The following is a 26,547-nucleotide window of genomic DNA, read 5'->3' on the forward strand; positions in this document are numbered from 1 at the left end:
GTCGTCTTGGAGGTGTGTTTGGGGTCATTAACATCCTGGAATACTGCCCTGTGGCCCAGTCTCTAAAAGGAGGGGATCATGCTCTGCTTTAGTATGTCACAGTACATGTTGGCAATCATGGTTCCCTCAATGAACTGTAGTTCTCCAGTGCCGGCAGCACTCATGCAGCCCCAGACCATGACACTCCCACCACCGTGCTTTACTATAGGCAAGACACATTAGTCTTTGTACTCCTCACCTGGTTGCCACCACAAACGCTTGACACCATCTGAACCAAATACATTTATCTTGGTCTCATCAGACAGGCATGGTTCCAGTAATCCATGTGCTTAGTCTGCTTGACATCAGCAAACTGTTTGTGGGCTTTCTTGTGCATCATCTTTAGATGACAGCCATGCAGACCAATTTGATGCAGTATGCGGCGTATGGTCTGAGCACTGACAGGCTGACCCCACCCCCCCAAACTCTGCAGCAATGCTGGCAGCACTCATATGTCTATTTCCCAAAGACAACCTCTGGATATGACGCTGAGCACGTGCGCTCAACTTCTTTGGTTGACCATGGCAAGGCCTGTTCTGAGTGGAACCTGTCCTGTTAAACCTCTGTATGGTCTTGGCCACCGTGCTGCAGCTTAGTTTCATGGTCTTGGCAATATTCTAATAGCCTAGGCCATCTTTATGTAGAGCAAAAATAATTTTTTTCAGATCCTGGCAGAGAGTTCTTTGCCATGAACATGTTGAACTTCCAGTGACCAGTATGGGAGAGTGAGAGCGATAACACCGAATTTAACACACCTGCTCCCCATTCACACCTGAGACCTTGTAACACTAACGAGTCACATGAAACCAGGGAGGGAAAATGGCTAATTGGGCCCAATTTGGACATTTTCACTTAGGAGTGTACTCACTTTTGTTGTCAACGGTTTAAAGTGAGTAAAGTGTCATTTCTTCAGTGTTGTCACATGAAAAGATATAGTGAAATATTTACAAAAATTGGAGGGGTGTACTCACATTTGTGATATACTGTATGTAATACCTTATAGCATAACAATCTTTAAATACACATAAACACATGCATAGTACCCCAACTCAGTCACAAAAAAAAAAATGATGAAACCCCAGAAATAAAGACACCCAAACTGTGGACAAGTCCTATAGTAAAAAAAAATAAAAATCTCCAAAAAAAAGTCCCTCGTTGTAAATCCATCATCAATCATGATACCCATCGCCACTGACTCCACCACACATGCCTGACTGTAACACTAGCCGAATATCAGCTCCTCAAGCTGTTTTCGGTTGTATAAACTAACTGATACAGATAGTGGTGACGTTATTGGCTCCCATGGCCATATTTGGTATTTGGGCATGTTTAGCAAATAATGTAAATTTCCCTTCCCTGCCCATTTGCTTAGATGGCCAGGGATTCTTGGGAATTAAAATGAATGAGCTGGGCGACCCTAGTGGTTGGCCACTATTGACAACTGAGATAGTGGTGACATCATTGTCCAAATACGGGTGTGTGGTCATATTTAGGCAATACTGTAACTCGCTACATTTCCTGCCCATTTGAATGGACCGGATGAGGTCAGTGGTTGGTAAGGATGGGCATCCGCTGCTTCCAAAGTGTCCAAATAGCTAATGTCTAGTCTGATTTAATGTTCTGACACAACACTAAAGTCATCTCTAATGGCCAGCTTTAAAGGAGAAGTATGGGACAAAAAAAAATAACAATCATCTATACTTACTTCCATGCTGCAGCATCTGTGTGATACCCCATCATTCAGATATTAAGTTCTTTTGTCGCTACATAGACCACCTGCTTTTTATTATTTCTTGTAAGGTGGGTGGCTTAGGATTGGCTCACATATATAAATGATAATAATTTCAATCTATACTTTACAGGACATATGGATTTCAAATTTATTGAATTACTAGATGTTACTTTAACAGGTGAAGAGGAGAGAGTATTATCTAAGTTATAAAGGACATTTATTATTAAGGGCTCGTTCGGGCCATCCTAGACACACCATAAAAAGCACACCTGTGGGGCAATTTTTAAGGCTCAAACAGATTTGTAGCAATGATGCTTTCAATGATTTTAAAATAGAAACAGAGGGCATGAGGCAACGCTTTGAGGATAGGGGTTTTTCTAGGTCCATTCTCAGCAGAACTATTAATATTGCTACTGTAGTAATACTTCACAGGGTAATTTGTTACAAGATAGGAAAAGGACTTTCCAAAGTACAAATATCCCTGTGTCCTCCACTTCCTTTAGTGCTGAATTTGGGAAATTTAAGAATACCATTCAAAAATATTTACTGTTTTTATATAATAACCCTATCTATGCACAGATTTTTATCAAAGGGAGTAAAAACAGTTTCCCGTATAGCCCCCTACTTTATGTAGAACTCTCTTCGTTTGTATACCAGCAAAAAAAAAAACCCTTCTCATTGGTTACAATTCAAGGGATCTTTTTGGTGTGGCATGAATGGATGTACTTGTTGCCCTCATTTAAGAAGAGGGGATACAATCCATTCTGCCCCAACCAATAAGCAGTTTAAATGTCCTCATTTATTAATTGTAATACCAGATATTTAATATACATAATTACCTGCAAGTTATGTTCGATTCAATATGTGGGTGGACCGACTCGCAGATTGAGGGACCGACTTCATGACCATCTATATGACATTGAAAAAAATCATTCAATCAATGTGGCAAAACATTGGAATGAGTATAATGCTAAAGATGTGTCTGGCCTATTTATATAGTGTATGAAGTTTTGCTACCAAAAAGAAGTAGGGACAAATTCAGGATACTATGTAAGAAGGACGTTTTTTGGATCTTTAGTTGAAATACCAGAAACAGTGAAAGAATGGGACATTACCCATTATTATGAATGATGAGAGCGTCTTTTTCTGATCCCTGATTTTAATAACATATGATGTTGCTATAGGCTAAGCAGTCAAGGATGTGATATTTGTAGTATGTGTTATTATCATCTCTTTACATATGCTGTGTCTCTTCTTGTGCTCGTTTTTAGTGGTATGTGTACCAGAGAATTTGTTTAGACATTTGTGTTTTTTAAGGGGAAGAAACATGATCTTTGTATATGAATAGATATAGGTATGTAGGCTGTTTGTACCACATGTATGCATGTTTAATACACACATTTGTAAGGCTAGATACGTTTGCTCTGATACATATGCTACTATAATGAATACATATTTGTTTTTTGTTTTTTATCTCTTGTTTTTAGATTGTTTAGGTTTTAAATTAGGTTCAAGGCCTTTTCACAATAAGAGAATAAATGGATGGTCCTGTTCTTTGAACGGGATTAATTACCTTCATTTGTGTTCTATTAGCTATACATGGGTTCTTTTGAGCTAAATGCATCTGAGTCAATTAAATATGTTTAAGTATACATACCTGTGTTTTATCTTACTATTTTAGCTTTGACTAAGAAGCAGGGAAGGTGTGAAATGTGTTAGCTGTGCTATATATTTTGCCATCTATTTGCTGTATGGACTGTCATTTTATATGGATTAATAAAGGTGACTACATTTGAGTGCAGCCATTCGGACTTTCTTTACTACATCACTGTTGCATATTGGTGTCCTGAGTGGTATCTGGAGTGCTAAGTTCAGGGGTACTGGCAGTCAGAGTCACCTGCTGATCCTCTTGCTCGATCTGCCATGAGTCATTCACCTCATAGTCAAGATGCTCAAGTTTCTATTAGGAATGGGACCACATTTGTGTAAGTATTGAAAACGAGTGCACTGGACAAGTGGTAACAGAACTTTTCTTGTTCCAGCCCTGTTCACTCAAAGAGGTCCAGAAAATCCTCTAGGCATTGTGACAACCCCTGTGATTACAGCCCAGAACATAGGGCATATTCTATACGGCACAGATGTTCTGAGAGGTCACAAAGATTTTACAATTCTCCCCCTCCTCCTGCTCATTCAGCAAGAAAGAGATGCTGGGCATGCGGTTCTACTCCACTTCCTGCAAATTGGTTTGTAAGGACTGCTTCAGAGATTATGCGGCAGACCGCAAACTCGAAAGTCAACAGGTTGTGAACTTACTTAGGAAAACCATGAAGGATTCTTTTACTGAATTAGCAGCAATGCTTCCCACTCAGCCCCCAGCGCAGACGTCTCAGGTCCCAGAAATGGATCCAGGACCTTCAACAGCCAGCACTCCTCTTCCTCCTTTAGACTGTACAGCCAGAGATTCACCACAGGAGGATGCTTCTGATGATTTCTGAGGACTCAGAACCTTCCGGATTTTGTTTTTCCCTTGTACAGCCTTTTATTCAGGCAGATAAAAATGCTATTGCATGGGAAGATCCGGAGGAACCGCCCAAGAACTCAAGATGATACTTTTCTGTTCTCAAAAGCAGGTGGTTTTTCCCTTAATGAGCGAGATTAAAGAGGTAATTGAAGATGAATGGAAGAAGACAGACAAAAAGTTCTCATTAGGTCAATTTAGCAAGCTGTATCCATTTACTGAACTGGATACACATTCTTTAGACTCAATGGCAGTTGTAGATGTGGCGGTTGTTTGCCTAGCTAAGAACATAACGCTTCCTATGGAGGATTCTGTTTTCTTCAGAAAACAATCAAGATCTAGAGACTTCAGGCATTCTCGTCAGAGCAGAGATACCAGGAAAACCGGGAAGGGCATCCAGCCATCTTTCTTAGACTCTAGGAAAAATAAGGCTCTGCCTGCCCACCGAAAAGAAGGAACAATGCCCTTTTGATGCAAGGTTGGCACAGACACTCCCAATGGGAGCCAGATTTGAGCATTTTGTGCCAGTCTTGGAAATGCGATGTTGGGACCCTTGGGTCCTATCCACAATCCAATATGGGCATTTCTGGACTTTCTCTCATCAGCCTCCTCAAAGGTCCTTTAAGAAAACTGAAATTCCAACATTCCCCACAAAAAAGCATGGGCATTGATGCAATTTGTAACATCACTCCAGTTCCCTTCTTGGAACGATACGCAGGTTTTTATTCCACCTGTTCCTGGTGCAAAAGAAAACCTGCGAGGGAGAGCTGTGATAGATAAAAAAGCTCAATCAATACATTACATAGTTACATAGTTAGTCAGGTTGAAAAAACACACAAGTTCATCTAGTTCAACCAAAAAAAAAAAAATTGCATAGAGAGCTTCAAGATGTAATCTCCTGAGAGAGAAAGGGCTGAGAGTATACCACTATTTAGATGACATCCTTCTCTTGGCAAGCAACCTGAACCAGCTCATCTCTCACAGAGGGATACTATTCTAATCTGTAACAGAAGTGCAATGGCTTATAACCTAAGATAAAAGCCAACTAACTTCAACACAATACACGATTTACTTGGTGGTGATGTTCAACCCTCTACAGGGTACAGTATCATTACCACCCTCGAAAGCAAAAGTCATTCAGAGGATGCACAGGATCATGTGGAGTTCACATTTGACAGCCTCACAATGCTTGAGCCTCATAGGCATGATGTCCTCATGCATACCGCTAGTTACATGGCTGCTCTGGCATCTGAGATACTTCTAGATGTGTTTCTTGGCACAGTAGAAGAAATAACATCTCTCACAGAAAATCCTGCTGACAACGATCATGCGATCAAGTTTTCGCTGGTGGACAAACCTAGTAAACCTCTCCAAGTCTCGCCAATTGGGTCCCATCTTTCTTGCACCATAATTATGTCCGACTCCAGCAGACAGGTTGGGGAGCCCTCTGAGGAGAAGTTAGGCCACTGGAGGGCTAGTATCAAACATGCTGGAAATGAGAGGAGCATTTCTAGCCCTGACCTATTTGATGTCTCAAGTCAGAGGTCAGAGTGTACTCTTGTGCTTGGACAACAGATCGGCAGTCTGATATTTGCAAAAACAAGGAGGCGCCAGCAGCAGAACACTCTTAGCAGAAGTGTAACTGATAATGCTCTGGGCAGAGAGAAACCTTTTAGACCTCAAGGTGATGTATATTTCAGGCAGACTAAACAGGAAAGAGGATATCCTGTCACTTCCTGGACAACAATGAATGGGCTCTTCACTCATACATATTCCAGCAGATTATCAATTTCTGGGAACGCCCTCAGGTGGATCTATTTGCATCTCCAGAGAATGCCAAGCTCCCCAAGCAGAGGCATTGGATGCTCTGTAATGTCAATGGAATTTTGCCATGCCATATGCCTTACCCCCTCGTCAACTCATATCAAGGTTTCTCTTGAGACTCCTGATGGAGTCAGCACATGTGCTGACAATCTTATCATATTGGCCCAAGAGGCCTTGGTTTCCTCTAGCTATGCGCCTCAGCGTGAGCCCTCCGATGAGAATCCCTCTCTTCCCCCAACTTCTGACACAGGGCAAATTCACTCATCCAAACCCACAAAAGCTGGAACTTCGAGTATGGAGATTGAGAGGTGAAAGTTTGAATCTCTAGGATGTTCCCCAGAAGTCATATCAAATCTGTAACAAATTCCTATCTTATGCTACCGGTAGAGATTTCAACCCAGTCTCTACTTCTGCCTCCAACGTGTTGGGTGTTCCTTCAGACCAGGCTTGATCTAGGTCTCGGTCTGAGTTCCCTAAAGGTCCAGGTAGCAGCAATAGCCGCAGCACCTAATACGAGATGGGTGGCGTTGTTACAATCCTCAAACATGTGTTGAAAACCTGTTCACTTCTTAGGCGTTTTTTTCCAAAATGGGATCTCGCTTTAATCCTAGAGGTTCTAACTGTTCATCCTTTTGCACCTGTGGAGCAGGCTTCCATCTAAAATTTGACTTTAAAGACTGCATTCCTTTTGGCCATTACATCTGGCAGAAGGATTTCTGAGCTTAATGCCTTGGGGATAGGTGATAATCACACCTTCCTGGACAGAGTAAAGCTTCATCCTCTTCAAGGGTTCACTTCTAAAGTTACTACACCAAGTCATCTGAAGGAAACTGAATCTGATTCCCATTCCAATTCCTGTTACGACCTGGACATATCAAGAATACTTAGCGTTATGACCCTTCCTTACTCCATCCAAAACGGAAAAAAAAATGTTGCTTATAGTTCTACTTTAAGAGGCAGGAAGAGACAGGTGGGCTTCAGCGCTATCAGGAATCACAATGGCCATGACAGGAAGGTTGGGGAGGCAGCTGCAGGTATGTGCACTTGTTACCTACAACAGTTTGTTATTATTTTGTCCATTACAGTTTATGTAAGCTAAAAAGAGAAGCAATTCACTCCTCACATTTTTCCCCCGCCTGCATTGATGAAAATGCCACTGTCTGAATGCCTTACAAATGATAATAATCCCCCAGTTTTAAGCACTTCCAGCAGTTGATTTAATCACTTACTGAGTATGCAGTTTCTGTATATTTTAATCCTTGCCTATGTTCCTATTTAAGCTGGTGCCATAACTGCTGCCCCAGGTTTACTTTTTCAGGGTGGCTTCTTTCTCTTGCAGCAGCCTATGGAGCCATCCTTGCATTCAGGTACTAGAGTTGCATCATTAGAAACACACAGCACTGTAGTCTAGAATGGCAAGGCACTCTCCTGGTCTTCCCTATCTCTCACTTCTCCAAGCTAATAGACTTATGCTGCGTACACATGAATGGACTTTTCAACAGCAAAGGTTCGATCGTATGTGGGCTCCATCTGACGGACTTTAGAAATAGAACATATTTCAAATTTTTCGGCTGGAACTACGCCGTACCCAGTTCCTATGAAGAAATCCGTTGTGCGTATGCTAGTCTGACGGACAAAAAACAACGCTAGGGCAGCAATTGGCTACTGGCTATGAACTTCCTTATTCTGGTCCGGTTGTACGTCATCACGTTCAAATCCGTCGGACTTTGGTGTGATTGTGTGTGGCCAAGTCTGTTCATTTGTAAAGTCAGTCGGAACTCCGCCAAAAGTCAGTCGGGAAGTCTGTCGGACCTAGTCCATCGAAAAGTCCGGTCTTGTGTACGCGGCATAAGTGCGGACTGCAATGTCCACTGTCAACTCTTATTTGTGAAGACTGTAAGTTCCGGGAAGGAATTGTACACTGCAAGTGCTGGAGTAAGAATTTTATTATACAGTTGACTGGAATTATCTTTATTCTGCTCAATGTGCTAAACAAAAAAAACCTTGTGGGTTTAATACTTCTTTAACTTCAATTTAATTTCATTAAATTATGTCACAATGTGTACTCTAAGGCCACTAGGTTGCATAAGATAACTACATACACATTCCCGGTGACAGCATTTCCCTAGCATCAAATTCATACAAAAAGTCTCACTAGAGTTAAAGAACATTTTAATTTTATAACAATTAATATGTACTGCCTTTAAAAAGATAACTACAAATCATTTTTTTTTTTCAAAACAAGTTGTACATTAAATATTAGCTAAAACACACACTTTAAAATATAAACTTCTCAGGGTTTAGGATGTTCAAAATTCTATACTTTTTGTAAGCGTCAAAAAGTGCTATGTCATTTCACAGTATGCTGACGCATATAGGTCCATTGAAAGTAAGCATGGCTGTAATGCTGCAACGTAAAGCTCTTATCAATATAGGACACATGCCAAGAAACACATCAGGTAGTTTGCTAAGACGTGTACATTTTTCTAGCGCGTATTTGTGTGTTTAAACTTTAGAACAATAAAAATCTACCGCGTCAAGGGGAAGGCTAACTGTTCTCAAATTAAATCAGCATGTTATCCCATTAACTCAACCTAATGTTGCTAGGCATTCAATGCAAGGACCCTGATGATATAACTATGGACTTGGCTTATTTTAGTAGGGTCTAATACATTTAGTGGTTATTTTGGAAACAACATTGTCTTAAAGCGGAGTTCCACCCACATTTTTCACTCCTCACCATGCAGTACTAATGTGCATCCTTAAAATGAATTGTTAATTTATTTTTATTTTTTGTTCACTTACCTGATTTATGCCTATATCTAATTTCACTTCCTCCTTTAGTCTCTGCGGCACCGTACATCATTTCTGGTTTTGCATTGGCTTCTGGAAGATCTTGGTCAGCTTTGTATGGCACTGCTCCCGTAACATTTAACTTTGGGGTCTATAGAAATTCTTTGTCAGCTTGGCATGGCACAGCTCCAGTAACATTTAACATTGTCATCTATGAAAAATATTGGTCAGCTTGGCATAGCACTGCTTCTATAACATTTAACATTGACATCTATGGAAAATCTTGGTCGGCATGGCAAGATGACCAAGATTGCACTGCACTGCACATGCACGAGATCGGCAGGTGCATGCTAAGATGCCAGCATGCACGGAATCCAGGAAGAAGGACACTGTGGCTTCAGATGCCCACACTGGAGATGGCCGCACTGTGCAGGAACTTCCCAAAGTAAGAAAACTATGCTGCACAAAAAGAAAACTGGGCATAGTTTACAGCATACCTTTGTTACATTGCACGAGGCATGAGTATTCTAGGGGTATTTTTATCTTAAAAGTCATATTTCGGCTAGAACTCCGCTTTAATTAGATGCTGTCAGGCCAACCTATGAGTGTGTGTGGCACAGGAGGGAATCTGTAATTGAGGCATTTGTGGAGTGCAACAGAATTGTGCAGCTGATATAGAGTTAGGAGATTCAGTGTTAACTAGCCATTTAGTCTGCCAAAGTATTTGTGTTTTGTCCAACCATTGTTGGGATTCATACAACTCTGCAAGATGGAGGGGTGGCACCATATTGTCTTTTGAGGTTAGCACCTTCTGGCCTGCAGTTTTCTAATTGGACAATGAAGGAGCAGCAACACCAATAAGTCAACAATTTGCTTGCTCTTTACCCCTGTCTGTTTTTTGCTCTTCAGCATGTGTAACTGCAATAGAGCCAGATTTATTTTTCTGTTCCTTTCTTCCCAGAATAAGTGGTTTTGCTAGTGCATAGGGACTGATTTGCATACAGATTTAGCTACATTTACCTTTAAAGTTGTACAAAACTTATTTTATATCTGCTTCAAGTTCAGCTTTAACCACTTTAGCTTCGGAACATTTTCCCCCCTTCATGACTAGGCCATTTTTGCTATTTAGCACAGTGCTACTTTAACTGGTAATTGCACGGTCATGCAATGCTGTACCCAAATAAAGGGGTTAAATGTGTGCCTAACTATGTGTAAGGTATGCTGCTTTTACTACTAGATCTCTCAGTTTCACCATCACTGACAGATCGCCCCTCTGTACAGAGCTCTGTGTTGTTTATCATCACAGAGCTCTGAGCTGTGAATGTACACAGCCAATCAGCAAGTCCCGGCCGTGAATCATTGGTCAGGACTTGCTGACAGGCTCCCGGGGTGTATACTCACAGTGGGTGCTGGGCACATTGCGCACATGCTTGGGCTATAAACCTTGAAGTAGACTGTGACATACGGGTACATAGCTTTGCCTACACCTGCTGCTCACCTGCAGTACATTGCGGGAGGGCAGTAGGGAAGTGGTTAAGAGTAGAAATTCTATTAAATAAGGTTGATAACTATATGAACGGAGCGATCCAAGAAGTATTATCAGGAAGGCCTGTGGGAGGTAAGTGTAATGTGTTAAAGTCTTTGCTATCTAAATTTAAACCAGCGCCCACCCACATTTTAACTTCTGTACTAACTACCCTGTTGAAGTAATAGAAAGTGGGGGTGCAATTAATTTGCCTCATCCAGCTATGGGCGCATAACACACAATAAACACGACCTGAGAAGAGGAGGATCTGGACTGCTCTGTGCAAAACCACTGCACAGAGCAGGTAAGTATGACATGTTTGTTATTTTCATAGAAAACAAAATTCGATTTTACAATCACTTTAAGTAGCACTTTGGACTAAGTAGTTTTATAAGTAATAAGTCTGCCATGGGGTATGATTTGTCACCAGCAGGGGGACAGAACTCTCTCTAAGGTTCATCCCCCAGTGTGTTGTTTGTGTAGCCAGGACCTGTATATACATATATATATATTCCTCCAATCAGAAGACACTGTATGGCTTTGTTGCAGGGGGAACCATTTCCCTCTAGTGCTGAGTTGACACTGACCTGTTGAAAAGGCAGAGCAAAGCATTTTGGGACATGTAGTCCAAATGGATAATATTATATTTTTATATTATGCCCTCTTGCTGAATCATTAGGAACTACAACTACCAGATACCTGATGGGGAAGAACAGACTGCTAGAAGGGACTATAAGAGGAACGGATTGAGGGCTGGCATGCTCTTTTGGGACCCGGCTTGGATCTGCGTGCAGGGATTTTGTGACTGTGTGAGCTGCAGCTGAGTCGCGGCCTGCACCAGTGGATATTTGAAGGGACAACTACGGGCAGCATTCCTTAGCTGTTCGGCGGCAATACTGTCTAGTGTGTTCCTGTTAAAGACTGCCTCGGCTGACATTCCTTCTGGCTCCAGATTCTGCTTGCTGTTCTACTACGCTCATCTCTGGCTCCCTGACATTTTGGCTTGTCTGACTATCCATTTCGGTTCCTGAACTCTGGCTATGTTTTGACTATGTTTACTCTGTTTACCTTTTTTTATTATTTTTAAACAAGTGTGATTTAACTGTATTTTTGTCTCAGAACGCTGTCTTGGGACCTGGCCTGGATCTGAGTGCAGGAATTCTGTCACTGTGTGAGCTGCAGCCTGCACCAGCCAAATCATTCAGTGGATATTGAGAGGGACAATTGCAGGCAGCATCCCTTAGCTCTAGGGGCTGCTCCTATTCCATCTATCCAGCATTGACATCAGATTTGGGTGAGCCGTGGCACACTGTGGTAGAGGCTGCATGTCATTCCCTGAGCCACATTCTCAAGAGACAGCCACCATTATCACCACCATCATCATCATCATCTTCACATGGGATCATATTTAAGTCAGTGATCACTGTGAGTCCAGTTGCAGTTTGTTTCACACAGAAAGATTGCTTCTTTATTTATTCACAATCAATTGATTCAGGTTAATTTGCTTTGCCATTCAAAAATTATTTGCATGCAATTATTATCAAGGGCTAGTTGAAGATCAACTGGACTGCTGCACAGTAACACAGGACTACTTTTCACCTTCTTCCCCACTTCAGGGATTTGTTTTTTTCTGAGCTCACAGAGCTACAATTCACAGAGCACTCTCTGAAAAAGCAGGCCGAATTTCAATACAGTTTCTTTATGCCAAAGGTTATAACATTGTATGTACTTTTCTGCATCTATGTGTTGAGGAACAGAAGAGAGGTGTCTGACACCAAAAAAAGCCATTCCTCTGCTCTCCTGTAACTTGTTCACATGGGCATTGTATGTGCCTTGCTGTGTACAGAGATTATAGTCCTCACTGTTGAATTTTTAAACCTGATATGTGATTGCCATTTAGTTATTGATAACATTCCTATAAGAAATACTATTTCAAATTGTAAACTTGAGTTGATTTTCCAATCATTTTCAGTAAACAAATTAATTGGTTTAAAGGGGTTGCAAAGGTTCCTTTCTTTTATTAATTTTTTTATGACAAACCTCTGCTGTACAGCTGGTTATGCAGTGGCCCTGATCCTCATCTTCTGGGGTCCCTCAGTAGTGCTGGTAGCTCCTCCTCTTCTCGAGTGGCCAGTTGGAGAAGCGCTCTCCTTCGGGACACCCGTGCGGGTGCGCTCCCATGTCCTGCTTCTGCATCTGTTGACACAGACAGCAGGACTCAGCTCCTTCCCCTGGCGCCCGTGTCATTGGATTTTATTGACAGCAGCAGGAGCCAATGGCCGCGCTGCTATCAATCAATCACAAAACACTGGCCGGTGCTGGTGTGCTCGCTCCCATCGCGGGAACTACAGGGCTCAGGTAAGTATAAGGGGGGCTCAGGGGCGCTGCTGCACTAAAGAAGTTTTTTCAACGCTGAGGGTTTACAACCCCTTTAACTACTTCAATACCAGGCACTTACACCCCCTTCCTGTCCAAGCCAATTTTCAGCTTTCAGCGCTGTCACTGTTTAAATGACAATTGCGCGGTCATGCTACACTGTACCCAAACGTGCAGAGGAGAGCCTCTCTTGCCGCACCGGCTTGTGGGCCCATGAGGTTGAGTAGTAGCCACAGAAGCACGGTGGCGCAGGAGTGACTGGGTTCAGTCCAGTATTGGTATGGCTGGATGCTCGTGGCTGAAGATGCAGCAGGCAGACCGGTAGAGCTGGGTAGACCAAGACCATGGTGGACTGTAAAGCAGCAGGAACAGGAACTGGTGCAATTCACAGGGCAGGAATGCAGCAGGCTGGAGGAGTAGATGCAGAGCCAGTCAGGCTGGGTCAGTAACGTTCTGGTGGATCAGGCAGAGCAGCAGGCAGAAGGGAAGTCCAATAAGCAAGCTGAGGTTGGGGTATCAAGCAGACAAGGTTAGTAGGAGCAAGCCGGGTCAGAGAACAGAAGTCAGCCCAGATAACGGACTTCAGGACACACAGAATCTGCAGACCGAACAGCAAGAAGTCCTGGGTGTAATCACCTTAAATAGCCCCATTCCTGCCAACGTTGGTGACAGGCGCACGTGTGCGCTCTGGCGCACATGTGCGCTGACGCGATCGTTAATGTACGCTTCTGCTGTGCAATTTCTGCTGCACGGCCACGCCTTTCCTGACAGGTGCCCTTGATCAAGGTCATCTGCTAAGAGGCTAAATGCACGGCCGTGGGCTCCAGGGACAGCCCTGCTGGGAGGGCCCAAAAAGGCTGGGAGAGCAGTGCGGACTTCAGGAACAGCCCAGGATTCAGTGACCCCTGGCAAATCATCATTCGACCGACAGGTTGAGAACCACTGAGATAAAGGCTAATTACATTGACCTCACTTTAAAGGATAAAGTTCACCTGTTAAAAAAAATGTGCATTTACTATTTTTTTATTTTTTTAGGAGGCTGGAAAGCATTGCACCAACAATTAGCAGATCACTGACGCCATGCATGTCTCTTGCAGAGTATTAGTGTAAGATGTCTGCCCATACATCGTATGGCCAAGCAGTTTCACACTGACAGGAAAAATCAATCAAGTACCAAAACGCTCAACAGCGCCGTAGTAGTTCATTGGGATCTGCAAGCCAACAGCCACAAAGGATGTCGGTACTTGTAGTTTATTCATTCCCATATCTCTGTGATTTAATAGCTTGACCGTTTGGGCAGTGGAGTAGCGTGGGGGGTGCGAGGAGGCCGTAGCCCTGGATGCAACGTTTGAGGGGGGAAATCCCACACCAGTGTGTGTCCCCTCCTGGCTTAATCCTCCTAATTTTGATCTCATGCGTCTCTGCGCTTCTGCCACCATGTTCCGTCGCAGGATGGCCCCCGGCACCCTGTGATTGGGCAAATGGAGTCATGTGCAGTGGCTGGGGCTGGCCTGTCCTCAATCGGTGAGCGGGGCTGGCCTGTCCTCAATTGCTGGTGAGCGGGGCTGGCCTCCGCTTAGTTGTGAGCCGTTGCTGTCTTCCCCCTCCTCCTCTCCTTCAGAGTCTGGACCGGATCCCAGATTGTTGTGGCAGGCAGTTTGGCAGTGTGACAGACAGTAGAGGCATAGCAGAGCAGATGGAAGAAAATCAGGTGAGTAAGAGACTCCCTCATGAGTTGAGTTGCTGGCCTGAGGGGAGTGGACATGGTCTGGGGAGAGGGAGCAGCCAGTAAGTCAGTTGAGTGTGTAGTGTAGTGAGCAGTGTAGTGTGTAGTGGGCAGTTTTGTGTGTAGTGTAGTGGTTAGTGTAGGAATCAGGCTGGTCAGTACTATTGTAGGAAGGGAAGGGACTCAGGAAGTGCTAAAAGTCCGCAGGTTAGGGGGGCGCAAATTACTTGCCTTGCCCGGGTGCTGACAACCCATGCTACGCCACTGCTAGTGGGCAGAGGAAACCACAGGACATCGCATGTGACTTGAACAGGAATCGTACCGCCTTCCTGTGCATATCACATGCGATACCTGTGTGGTATTGCTCAAATCACATCGCATCTGCACCAAAATAGTGCAGGACCCTTTTTTTTCGCACCTGAATTCCATCGCATGTGTGTTCACACCCATGTGATGTGATTCTAGCAGTCACACTGCGATTTGTGATCTGTTTAGGGTGTCATTAATCTAACATTGACACCAGCAGCAGATCACATAGATGCAGTGTAATTGCTATGCAGTGCGATGTGGGGGAAACTTGTGCAGTATGACTATACCAAAATGAAGGCACTGTCTAGCAGATGGCAGTGGATGTTCAGCCATGGGCTGATCATTACAGAGTGACTGCTGACAAGTCATTTACTATGTATAAATTTTAGCTAGAGCTACCGAGGTCACGTTTTTTAATACAGAGATGCAAACAGAGAGCATGTACAATGTGAAAGGTGCCACCTGCTGGCCAAAAACAGAATGCAAATTATTAATAAGCAAAAGTTTCAATTTTTTTCTTTTCATTTATTTTGGTGGAAATAATTTATAAAACCACTATACATTTCCTTTAAATATTTGTTCCACAAGTAATCTGATAAATTGATAAACAGCAACATTTATTATAATGACTTGTCAAAGTCTTTCTTGCAGGCGTTTGGGTTACCAGCTGTGATCTCCTTTCATTCTGCCAAATATTCTGTCCTTTTTATGTGCTTGTAAATGTACTACAATGTGGAAAGAAAGAGGAAGATGACTATAGGGGAAAAAGTGCCTTTGATAATTGGGTATTGTGGCAGGATGACAAGATGGTAGTGGCTAGGTAACAGAACAGCAATACATAATGATGATTTTTCTGGTGAAAGCAGTAGCTATGGACAATGGAGTCTTTTTCTAAGGCAGCAGTTGCTGATGGTGTTGGGTAGTGGCAGCAGGTGACTAGGCATGAGCTTCAAGTTCGAGTCGAACTCATGTTCGACTCAAACATTGCCTGCTCGCCTGTTCAGCGAACAGTGAACAGTTTGGGCTGTTCGCGGCAAATTTGAAAAGCCGGAACACCCTGTACAAGTCTATGGGAGAAATCTAAAGTGCTAATTTTAAAGGCTAATATGCAAGTTACTGTCCTAAAAAGTGTTTGGGGACCTGGGTCCTGCCCCAGGGGACATGGATCAATGCAAAAAAAAGTTTCCTCAGTGGAGACAGAAGACGGATGGATGGATGGACTGCACTGGACTGAAAATCACCCTTTGCTGGATCAGATCAGCCATCGCTGATCCCCGGAGATATGATCATCCATCGCTGGATAGCAAGAGTGGATTAGCACCGCAGGAATCTTTTTTTTTTTTTTTTTTTTCTTTTTTAATAAAGGAATTTTTCAAAAGTGTGTTTTTCTTATTTAACTATTTTTACACTTTCTTTGTGAAATGGTAGGGGTACTTTTCTACCCCCTTACCATTTCAAACGGGGGGGCGGGATCTGGGGGTCCCCTTGTTAAAGGGGGCTTCCAGATTCTGATAAGCCCCCCACCCGCAGACACCCACAACCACCGGCCAGGGCTGTGGGGATAAGGCCCTTGTCCCCATCAACATGGTCACAGACCCCCAAAGCATCCTCCCAATGTGGAGGGCATGTGGCCTGGAATGGTTCAGGAGGGGGGGGGCGCTCTCTCATCCCCCCCTCTTTTCCTGCGGCCTGCCAGGTTGCATGCTCGGATAAAGGGTCTGGTATGGATTTTTAGGGGGACCCCCATGTCAATTTTTTTTTTAATTTGACACGGGGTTCCTCTTAATATCCATACCAGACCTGAAGGGCCTGGTAATTGAATTTAGGGGAACCCCATGCTTTTTTTTATTTTTTATCAATGAATGAATTGTCGGCTCCGTAATACAGAGAACACGCATTGAGTGTTCTCTGTATTACGGGAGCCGACAATTCAAAGTGATTTTAAAAGACATTTTTCCTTGCGAAATGACACTGTGCAGGGACAGTTCTAAGCACGGGAAACATGTGCCCCTTCACAGGCATACTATAGACACCCCCCAGGTACGAAATTTAAAGGAATATTACACTTTTATTGTTTCACTTTAATCATTATTAAAATCACTGCTCCTGAAGAAACGGCCATTTTTAAAACTTTTTTTTGCATTGATCCATGTCCCCTGGGGCAGGACCCGGGTCCCCAAACACTTTTGTAACTTGCATATTAGCCTTTAAAATTAGCACTTTAGATTGTGAACGTTCGAGTCCCATAGACTTTAATAGGGTTCTAAAGTTCACACGAAGTTTAGGTCTGTTCGCAGGTTCTGGTGCGAACCGAACAGGGGGGTGTTCGACTCATCCTTACAGGTGACAATAATGACAATGGTGTATTTATTCTGTGTCCTCAATACCACTAATCGTGGTAATTTTTTGTCTAGGAAATGCAGGAGGGAAAGCAGAAGAGCACTTGTATTACAAAATGTACTGTTTAAAAACGTATAGACTCTTCCAGATCTGTCCATTATCATCACCACCGCCACAAACAAGCAAAGCTACAGTACATCATCAGATGCAAGATCTGTAGCATCTGCTGCTCCTTCCTATACTTGTGTTCAGATGTTTAAGTTAGCCTGGTGGTGTCCCCTACCTGAAACCAGCGTATTGTTCTGAAGACCTGACTCCGCTCTAACTTACTTGGATTGCTTTTTCTAGGCCTAAATGTTAAAACTAAAGATAGCCAAGCAACTAGCATTCTCAGACATAGATCAGCAATAGCAGCCTCTATCATTCTCAATTCATACACAGAGGGGTTGATTTACTAAAACTGGGGTGTGCAATCCGGTTGTTTTTTTGTTTTGTTTTTAAAGCTTATTTGAACAAATTAAAACAATTTACTTAAGCGCTGATACAGATAGGATGAGAACCAAATTGATAAATGTGAATAAATAGTTCAGCTGCAGCTATTTAAATGTGCTCTGATACCACATACATATGTATATAAAAATATAATAATAGTGCGCTTAAACCCAACTTGATAATAATAATGCACAGTGCATATTACTGCAAACATGTGATGGGGCTGGGTTGCAAATGCAACCCCTATACTTAGGCCCCTGTCTGTAGGGTTGATTTACTAAAATTGGAGTATGCAAAATCTGGTGTAGTCCTGCATGTTAGCCAATCAATTGCTAACTGTAGCTTGTTCAAATAAGCATATACAAGTAGTGCAACTTAAATAATAAAAAAAAATAGTGTTATGCCTTCTTCGGTAAGTAGAGGTAAAAAAAGATGTGTACACAAACAGTGACAAAATTAATTAAATATATGGAAAAAAAAATCCAAAGAAAAAGTCACCACCACCTTTATGTGAAGTTCCTGCTCACCTTCAAAAAATGAAAAACCTCTAGGTCAGCTAACGTTTTTCAGAAAAACCTCTAGGTCAGCTAACGTTTTCCTGTTTTTTGATGGTGATTCAGATATTTAACTGTGTTTTCTCCAAAGATGATTGGTTCTTTCAAATAAAACAAAGATAAAAAGATATCACTGTGCAAGATTGCTGCATATTCAATTATTCTTACTAGAATATTCACTAACATTTTGTTTGGTAAAAAACGCAGATTGAATGATCAGTATTGCAAGCATCTCTCCTCCTCACAGCACGTCTGATATAACGATACACCGAAAGTGATGTCACTGGCTCACTTCCGGTGTTTCGTTATACCTGAGACAGTGGCTTAAGTACAGGGGTTGCAATTGCGACCCGGCCCCATCTTTCAGGGGGCGAGTGTGGCTCCCCTGTATAGCTGCATAAGAGGGGCAGCGAAGGCGGCATATAGAGGAACTGATCCCCTTCACGTTTCTCCTACAGCTGCTAAAAGCCTGCTTCTCCATCTCTCCCTCCGGCAGACATTCAGCGGCTGCAGAAGGAAAATGGAAGTGATCGGTTCCTCTGTATGCCTCCTCACTGCCCCTCCTATTCATCTTCTTTTTGCTGGTCTAGGGCCCCTGCCCCTTCAACTACCCCCCCCCCCCGGTACAGAGCTTGCCATTTATTCACAAACTGAAAAATAGTGTAGCACCCTCTAGTGTGCTACTAGAATAGTGCAGGCAAATTTATTGACTCATGGTAAACTGAGTCTGAATCTGGGTCAGGGTTCACTGCAAGTCAGGCTGGATGACTCACAGAGGCAGGTCTCTGGTGCCTCCCCCTGGATCTGGAAGTTTGGAGAAACTTCTAGAAGTTAGTGGGCGGACGCCATGAGGGTTAATATGCATACTTGAGGGAACCTGGCCAATCTCCAGGTGTACTGACCTGACAGGGTGGCTAGGTCAGCCCTTAAATATGGATGAGTAATGCTAGCAGGGGAGTCAGGTGGAAGATGGAGTGCTTAGGAGGCTGTCCATGGCCTAGCAGGGATCCCCTACGTCTGGGGGGGGGGGTCTCTATCTCCAAGCTGAGCTTGGGCTGGCTTAGGAAGATCCTTACAGCATCACAGCTTGTCTAGTCTGAGAGCAGTGAGAGAAGCCAGGAGGACTGGTAGTGCCTGCAAGCACTGGAGCTGGGGAGCAGCTCCAGCAGCTGCAGAGGATACACTCCTGCATGCAGTTTGCCTCATTTTTGTGCTAAGAGGGGCTGAGAGCTCCTGGTTTATAATGGGCTTTGGCTACTGATCCACCAAGATATCTAATAATATTTGCCTTGGTTGGTTCAATGAATGTCTATATTGTAATGATATTAAACCCTCCGTTTTTTAAGCACTCTCAGCAACCGAAAATAAAATGTAAAATATATAAGTATGAGATCAATAAAACAAACCTACATACTCCCCTAGATGGTTGCATCACGATCCGAGCTGCAGATGTCCCCCACTGCCTTTAAGCCCAGGAACTGAGCAATCAAAGACCGCTGATCGCTCAGTTCTAGGGTCTGCTCTGCTCAGCAGAGAGCCAGTGATGGTCAGTCACCACTCTGTGCTTTGCCCCTCCAGCGCTCTCGGGTGCGCCAGGTTGTGGGGGGGGGGGGCAGGAGTGGCTGGCTCAAGCTTTTAGCGATTATTGTCGGGATACCTGCAGAGTCTGAACCAACCCTGTGACACCGGCCGACAGCAGGTTTTAGCCTGCTGACAACTGAATACGGGTCACAGGGGTGCAGAACGAAGTGCACTTCTGTGACCCACAGGAAAAGTAGGGCCAAAAGAGCTTTGTCCCTACTTCTCTTTTAATCACCTACTGAGTATGCAGCTTCTTTATATTTTAATCCTTGTCCATGTTCTATTTAAGCTGGTGCCATGACCACTGTTCTAGGTCTCCCCATTCAGGTTGGCCCCTTTGTCTTGCAGCATCCTATGGAGCCATCTTGCATACAGGTAGTAGAGCTGTGTCCCCGTATACTGTTTACACAATAAAAACACACAGCATCATGGCCAAGGATGGTAAAGCACTTCCCTGCTCCCCGCCCATTCTTTCTCCAAGCTAACAGAATGACTGGAAACTGCACTGTTCCCGGCATAAAAATGTTGGGAACGAGGCTTAAAAGACTCATGTTATATGTGTTTATATCACTGTCCCGTTAGCTCTTTCCTATAGGGACTGGAAGTTTAGGCAAGCAGAATTGAGAAAGCAGTAGTCAACAGCATTGATTGAGCTGCATGTGCTTGGGTAAGAATTTTAACAAATAGTTTACTGGGGAACATTTATTTTGTTGTTCTCAATGTGTTAAGCTACAGTATGCTTAGGGTTTAATACTACTTTAACCACTTAAGAACGGGAAGGATTTGCCCCCTTAATGACCAGACCATTTTTTTCGATACGACACTGTGTCGCTTTAACTGACAATTGCGCGGTCATGCGATGTTGTACACAAACAAAATTTATGTCATTTTTTTTTCACACAAGTTTTTTTTGGTGCCATTTGATCCCCTCTGCTATAATAAATATCCAATAAAAATGTATTCATAATTTTAAGCCAATATGTATTCTACATATTTTTTAATTTCAATAAGCATATATTGATTGGTTTGCGCAAAAGTTATAGCACCTACAAAATAAGGGATAGATTTATGACATTTTTATTCTAAAAATGGCCACTGATCACTGTATAAATGTCACTGACAGGGAAGGGGTTAACACTAGGGGGCGATCAGGGGATTAAGTGTTCTCTAGGGAGGTGTTTCTAACTGTGGGGGGAGTGTAGTGAATGGAGGAGGAGAGAGATCGATGTTCCTGATCACTAGGAATAGGAGATCTCTCTCTACTCCCCTGTCAGAATGCGGATCTGTCTGTTTACATTGACAGATCCCCGTTCTGGCTCTCCGAGGAGTGATCGCGGGTCTCCGGCAGACATTGTGCCACTGGCCACGTGCATAGCCCCCCCCCCCCCCCCCCTTTAGAGCTCTTAAAGCGGCGGCTGGTCGGCTAGCAGTTAAATGCAACAGACTGTACAGATTGCCTGTGGTTCATTTGAGGAATACATCCTATTTGTCTCATGCAGAATCTGAGGTTTTATTCTCCAACAAATGCCTTCCAACCAGGTTAACTGGATGCCGATAACATGCATAAAGCCTGAAGCTGAAAAAGAACGCCATATGTCATTATCAGCAATCATAAATACGCAAGAGAAGATTATCAGGCAGGCCAGCATGTTATCTTTGCGGTGCATATGTTTTGGTTATTACAGTGTAAGATATAACTGCAAAGCCTGTGTAAGCAGAATGTCAGGAAGAACTGCAGAGGACTAACAACCCTGCTCAAGAAAATGTGTGTTGTTTTTTTGCAGCACCTGAAAAAACTCAAGCCTGTGGTCGCTACAAAAAAGGTAAGACCCTCTTATTGGTTTTAATATCTGATTATTATCAGCAGTTTAAAACTGTGGAGCTACATTCAGAACACTGATCCTCTAACTTTAATTCTTTCTGTGTAACTGGCTAAAAGTAGTATGAGGCAAGTGAAGTCAGGACTTCTGATCCATATACATGCTCCAGGCCAAGACACAGCATGTATTAAAAGCTCTGGATGAGCTTAACAGCCAGGCAACTAGCATTTTTAGAAGGAGAGGTCATTGATAACATCCTGTGTATTTCTCTCAGCATGCTTCCTCTGATGTTCTTTTGAGAGGGTTCTAACTTCATTATAAACTACAGTAACATTCTAAACCTGGCAGGTGTAAAAAAGGAGTCCTGATCTTTAATACTGCATTATGCACATGCGTTTTTTGTTATCTGATAGATCACATTGCAAACTCAAATACCTGGTACCCAATTGTTTTCTTTTGCAGCTTACGTGTTAAACATGTTTCCCCATTTTTCCTGAGGTCTTTGCAGAGACCAAATGCATAGCTCCCAACCGTCCCGATTTCGAGGCACTGTCCCTGATTTCTGTCCCTCATTCCTCCTCATTTGTCCCTCATTTTGGTCTGATCCATATAGTTGTATGTAAAATGTGCTTTTTATCTTAAAAAAAGTGTTTTCCAGTGCTAAACCTTTCATCCAATTTCTAAATTGCTGCATTTGTACATTTTAAAAGCTAATATAAAGGAATAGTAGTGGTAAAAAAAAGTCCTTGTGGAAATAATTATTAATTATTATGGAATCATTTTTGGTTAATTCTCCTTTAAGGGGGTGTGGCAAAGGGGCGTGTCCTATGCCTACATACGTTTGGTAGTAGGTGTCCCTCATTCCCATCTCAAAATATTGGGAGGTATGCAAATGAACAATTTTGATTAGTGCTGTTGGAAATTCTGGGTGCTGTAGTGTTAGGCATCAATGCTTCCACATGTAGTCCTACTGTATATGTACTCAATAGAGTTGCTTGTACCTGGAATACTACACATTATAGATACAGCTGCTGGGACTTTTAGTCCAACAAGCCCTAGACAGAAGCTCTGAAAATATTAATACTGCAGTTCAGGCCCAGACTGGGACAAAATATAGGCCCGGGCATTTTAGACTGAGCAGCCAACTTTTCCAGGGACCGGGGGGGGGGGGGGTCATTAGACATTCGTAGGGGTGGCTGGTGATATAAAGTGAACTGCACTATAACGGGGCACTGCAATGATTACAGTGCAGTCCCCTTTATATTACAGTGTCCAAGTCCTATTGTGGCCATATATACGTCTGTCTCCTATTGTGCCAACACGGCCCAGTGACACTGACCTGCTCTCTTTCTGGTGGTGCGGGTACAGCGTGGCTCTCTCTGGTGGTGCGGGTACAGCGTGGCTCTCTCTCTGGTGGTGTGGGTACAGCATGGCTCTCTCTGGTGGTGCAGGTACAGCATGACTCTCTCTCTGGTGGTGCGGGTACAGTGTGGCTCTCTGGTGGTGCGGGTACAGTGTGGCTTTCTCTCTGGTGGTGCGGGTACAGCGTGGCTCTCTCTCTGGTGGTGCGGGTACAGCGTGGCTTTCTCTCTGGTGGTGCGGGTACAGCATGGCTCTCTCTCTGGTGGTGCGGGTACAGTGTGGCTTTCTCTCTGGTGGTGCGGGTACAGCGTGGCTCTCTCTCTGGTGGTGCGGGTACAGTGTGGCTTTCTCTCTGGTGGTGTGGGTACAGTGTGGCTTTCTCTCTGGTGGTACAGTACAGTGTGACTCTCTGGTGGTGTGGGTACAGCGTGGCTTTCTTTCTGGTGGTGCGGGTACAGCGTGGCTTTCTCTCTGGTGGTGCGGGTACAGCGTGGCTTTCTCTCTGGTGGTACGGTACAGTGTGACTCTCTGGTGGTGTGGGTACAGCGTGGCTTTCTCTCTGGTGGTGCGGGTACAGCGTGGCTTTCTCTCTGGTGGTGCGGGTACAGCATGGCTCTCTCTGGTGGTACGGTACAGTGTGACTCTTTGGTGGTGTGGGTACAGCTTTGCTCTCTCTCTGGTGGTGCAGTACAGTGTGACTCTCTGGTGGTGCGGTACAATGTGACTCTCTCTGGTGGTGCTGGGAATATTAGTTCCCCAGCACAGTCCTCTCTTTCATTTTCCATGTCTCCTTTAGTAGCTGCTACAAGCACTCCTCAGCTTGTTTCCTGGTTTTCTTTTCCCCCCATCAGAGTGCTTGCTGGGGACTGTAGTCTGCTCCCTGCTGATAACAATTGGGCCACCTATCTCTGGGACTACATTTCCCATGATGCACCTTTAGCTGCTTTTGATTGGCCCTCTTTTGTAGCCAATAGGGAGAGAAAAACGGACAGACAAGAAAGCCTTCTCTTCCCCTGCTGCTGACATGAGAAGGGGAGGGGGAGCGAAGGGGGGATATCCTGACAGCAGCCTGCAGCTCTCCCCACCGTGCGGACGCCCACAGCTGGAGGAGGAGAGCGGAACTGTCAGCGCGGCTCTGAGGCTGAGCTGTGTGTGAGAAAGACACACAGCAGAGCCCATGCAGCCGCCAGAGATGACACAGGCACGGCCGTTTAGCGGCAGGCGAGCGGCGGCCACGGCCTGTGTTGCCCATGTTCAGGCTGCGATCGCCGCTTACCTCCCGCTGTGCGGTCTGATCAACAGGCCAAGGACAGCCCCGGCCCACCGGGCAAATGCCCGGTCTGCCCTATGGCCAGTCCGGGCCTGCTGCAGTTGCTAGATTGGGATTGTAATCCAACAATCACCAGCATGCCGCACTGGTGCATGCACATGCTACAGGTGCTGGGAGTTGTAGTTTAACCTCCCTGGCGGTATGATTATTTCAGATTTTTGGTGCTGAAAGCGGTACAATTATTTTGCATGGAAATTTGTCGTTTTATATTGTAGGCCTGTAATTCTTAGGAATAACTCACTTTAATCTGTACAAATCTGTCTAGTAGACATCCCGGGTATGATAAAGTTTGAAAAATTAATCATAAATTATAATATAATAAATAACTATAAATAATTATAACAAATAATAATATAATAATAATAAAAATTATTCAATAATGTAATCAAATTAAAAACACTGAAATTTGCTCAGTTGCAGAATTGTCACTGTCATTACTTGCAGTATTTGATGACGGATCTCCCCACAAATCATTATCGCTCAATTCTGCGAGTGATTCTAATTTATTATCGCTGTTTTATAGCTGGTCTAAAACCTCTTTTCATGTAAAGGGACACTTTTTGGTTGCTATGGACAATCTCCAGTTTCCAGGCAGAAAGAACAGTTTTTATAATATAAAACTGCATGCAGGGCACAGGGCAGACCACTAGGGACAAAGGGGATGTGAAATAATGTGATACAGTAATGTAATATGCAAGATTACAGTGTACTGTATGTACTGGATTCCCTTCAGGTCTGGTATGGATTTTAAGGGGAACCCCGCGCAAAAAAAAAAAAAGTGTGAGGGCCCCCCTCAAAATCCATACCAGACCCTTATCTGAGCACGCAACCTGGCAGGCCGCAGAAAAAGAGGGGGGACGAGAGAGCGCCCCCCTCCTGAACTGTACCAGGCCACATGCCCTCAACATTGGGAGGGTGCTTTGGGGTACCCCCCCAAAGCACCTTGTCCCCATGTTGATGAGAACAAGGGCCTCATCCCCACAACCCTGGCTGGTGGTTGTGGTGGTCTGCGGGCGGGGGGCTTATCGGAATCTGGAAGCGCCCTTTAATAAGAGGACCTCCAGATCCCAGCCTCCTCCCGTGTGAAATGGTAAAGTGTTACAATGCGTGTTAAAAATGACAAGAGCCAGTTTTTGACAAGTCCTTTATTAAAGTCTTCTTTCCATCTTCTTCGGGTCCCATGCCCCCCACGCCATTTATTTTTTTGGCACGGGGTTCCCCTTAAAATCCATACCAGACCTGAAGGGCCTAGTATGCTCTTGGAGGGGAACCCATGCCAATTTCTTTTTTTTAATTAAAGTCGCCTGGCCTGGGGGCGACTTAAAGTCACGTTGTAAGTCGCCCCAAGTCGTGTTGTAAGTCGTCCCAAGTCGTGTTGTAAGTCGCCCCAAGTCACGCTGGAAGTCATGTTGCCCCTGTGTGAATGGACTGTTAATGATACGGTGTGCGCTATTATTAATGGCATATTATTATTGCGTGCGCTGGCATATTATCTGTTGCGCTTATGAGTGCGCTGGTTCAAACGCTCAATTAATAATTTATCTGGCACACAAATTAAGGTATCAACCGGTGCAGCGCATTCATCTTAGTAAATTACCCCCACTGGGTTAATTTACAAAAGGCAAATAAGCTTTTCACTTTGCAAGGAAATTTTCCCTTAGCTTAGTAAATGTGGTAAGCTAATGGAAAATTCCTTTGCAGAGTTAAAATTCACTTTCAAAGTGAACAGCCTATTTGCCTTTACCAAATCAACCTCCCTGGGTGCAAGGACTTCTTGGGACATTTTCTCTGAATTAGTGTAATGTTTAGTGGCACAGACAGCAGGAGATATCCAGTATCTTTTTACAAGGACCTATGTGTTTGCACAGTTCCTTTATAAGTTTAAAATTAGTACAGGTTCAGCTTAATGATTACTAGATAAGTTAAGTCATCTTTAAAGGAACCTTTATCATTTCTGTCAAGAAGAAAAAAAACAAAACAATACCAGCCAATAGTGCTGTATGATTCTTATACTGTCTAAATTAACTTTTTTTTAGATGGCAAAGTTAACCATTCAAGGACCGAGCCTCTTTTTGAGATGAGTTGTTTACAAGTTAAAAACAGTTTTTTTTTTTTGCTAGAAAATCACTTAGAAACCCCAAACATTATACATTTTTTTTCTGACACCCTAGAGAATAAAATGGCGGTCGTTGCAATACTTTCTGTCACACCGTATTTGAGCAGCGG

General features: G+C 43.7%; 1 protein-coding gene across 1 annotated transcript in view; it reads left to right on the forward strand.

Moving 5' to 3' along the window:
• The window catches only part of LOC143986714 (uncharacterized), a 60,258-nt gene that overhangs the window by 24,268 nt on the left and 9,443 nt on the right, over nt 1-26,547 (forward strand). Inside the window, exons 3-4 of the mRNA XM_077485117.1 lie at nt 4,402-4,648; nt 5,389-6,421. Of these exons, the coding sequence (XP_077341243.1) occupies nt 4,402-4,648; nt 5,389-6,421 (1,280 nt within the window). The remainder of the gene's footprint in view (nt 1-4,401; nt 4,649-5,388; nt 6,422-26,547) is intronic.

The sequence above is a fragment of the Lithobates pipiens genome, unplaced genomic scaffold (assembly GCF_037356315.1).
Source record: "Lithobates pipiens isolate NorthernLeopardFrog02 unplaced genomic scaffold, aLitPip1_a1.2 Scaffold_18, whole genome shotgun sequence".
Classification (NCBI taxonomy): domain Eukaryota; kingdom Metazoa; phylum Chordata; class Amphibia; order Anura; family Ranidae; genus Lithobates; species Lithobates pipiens.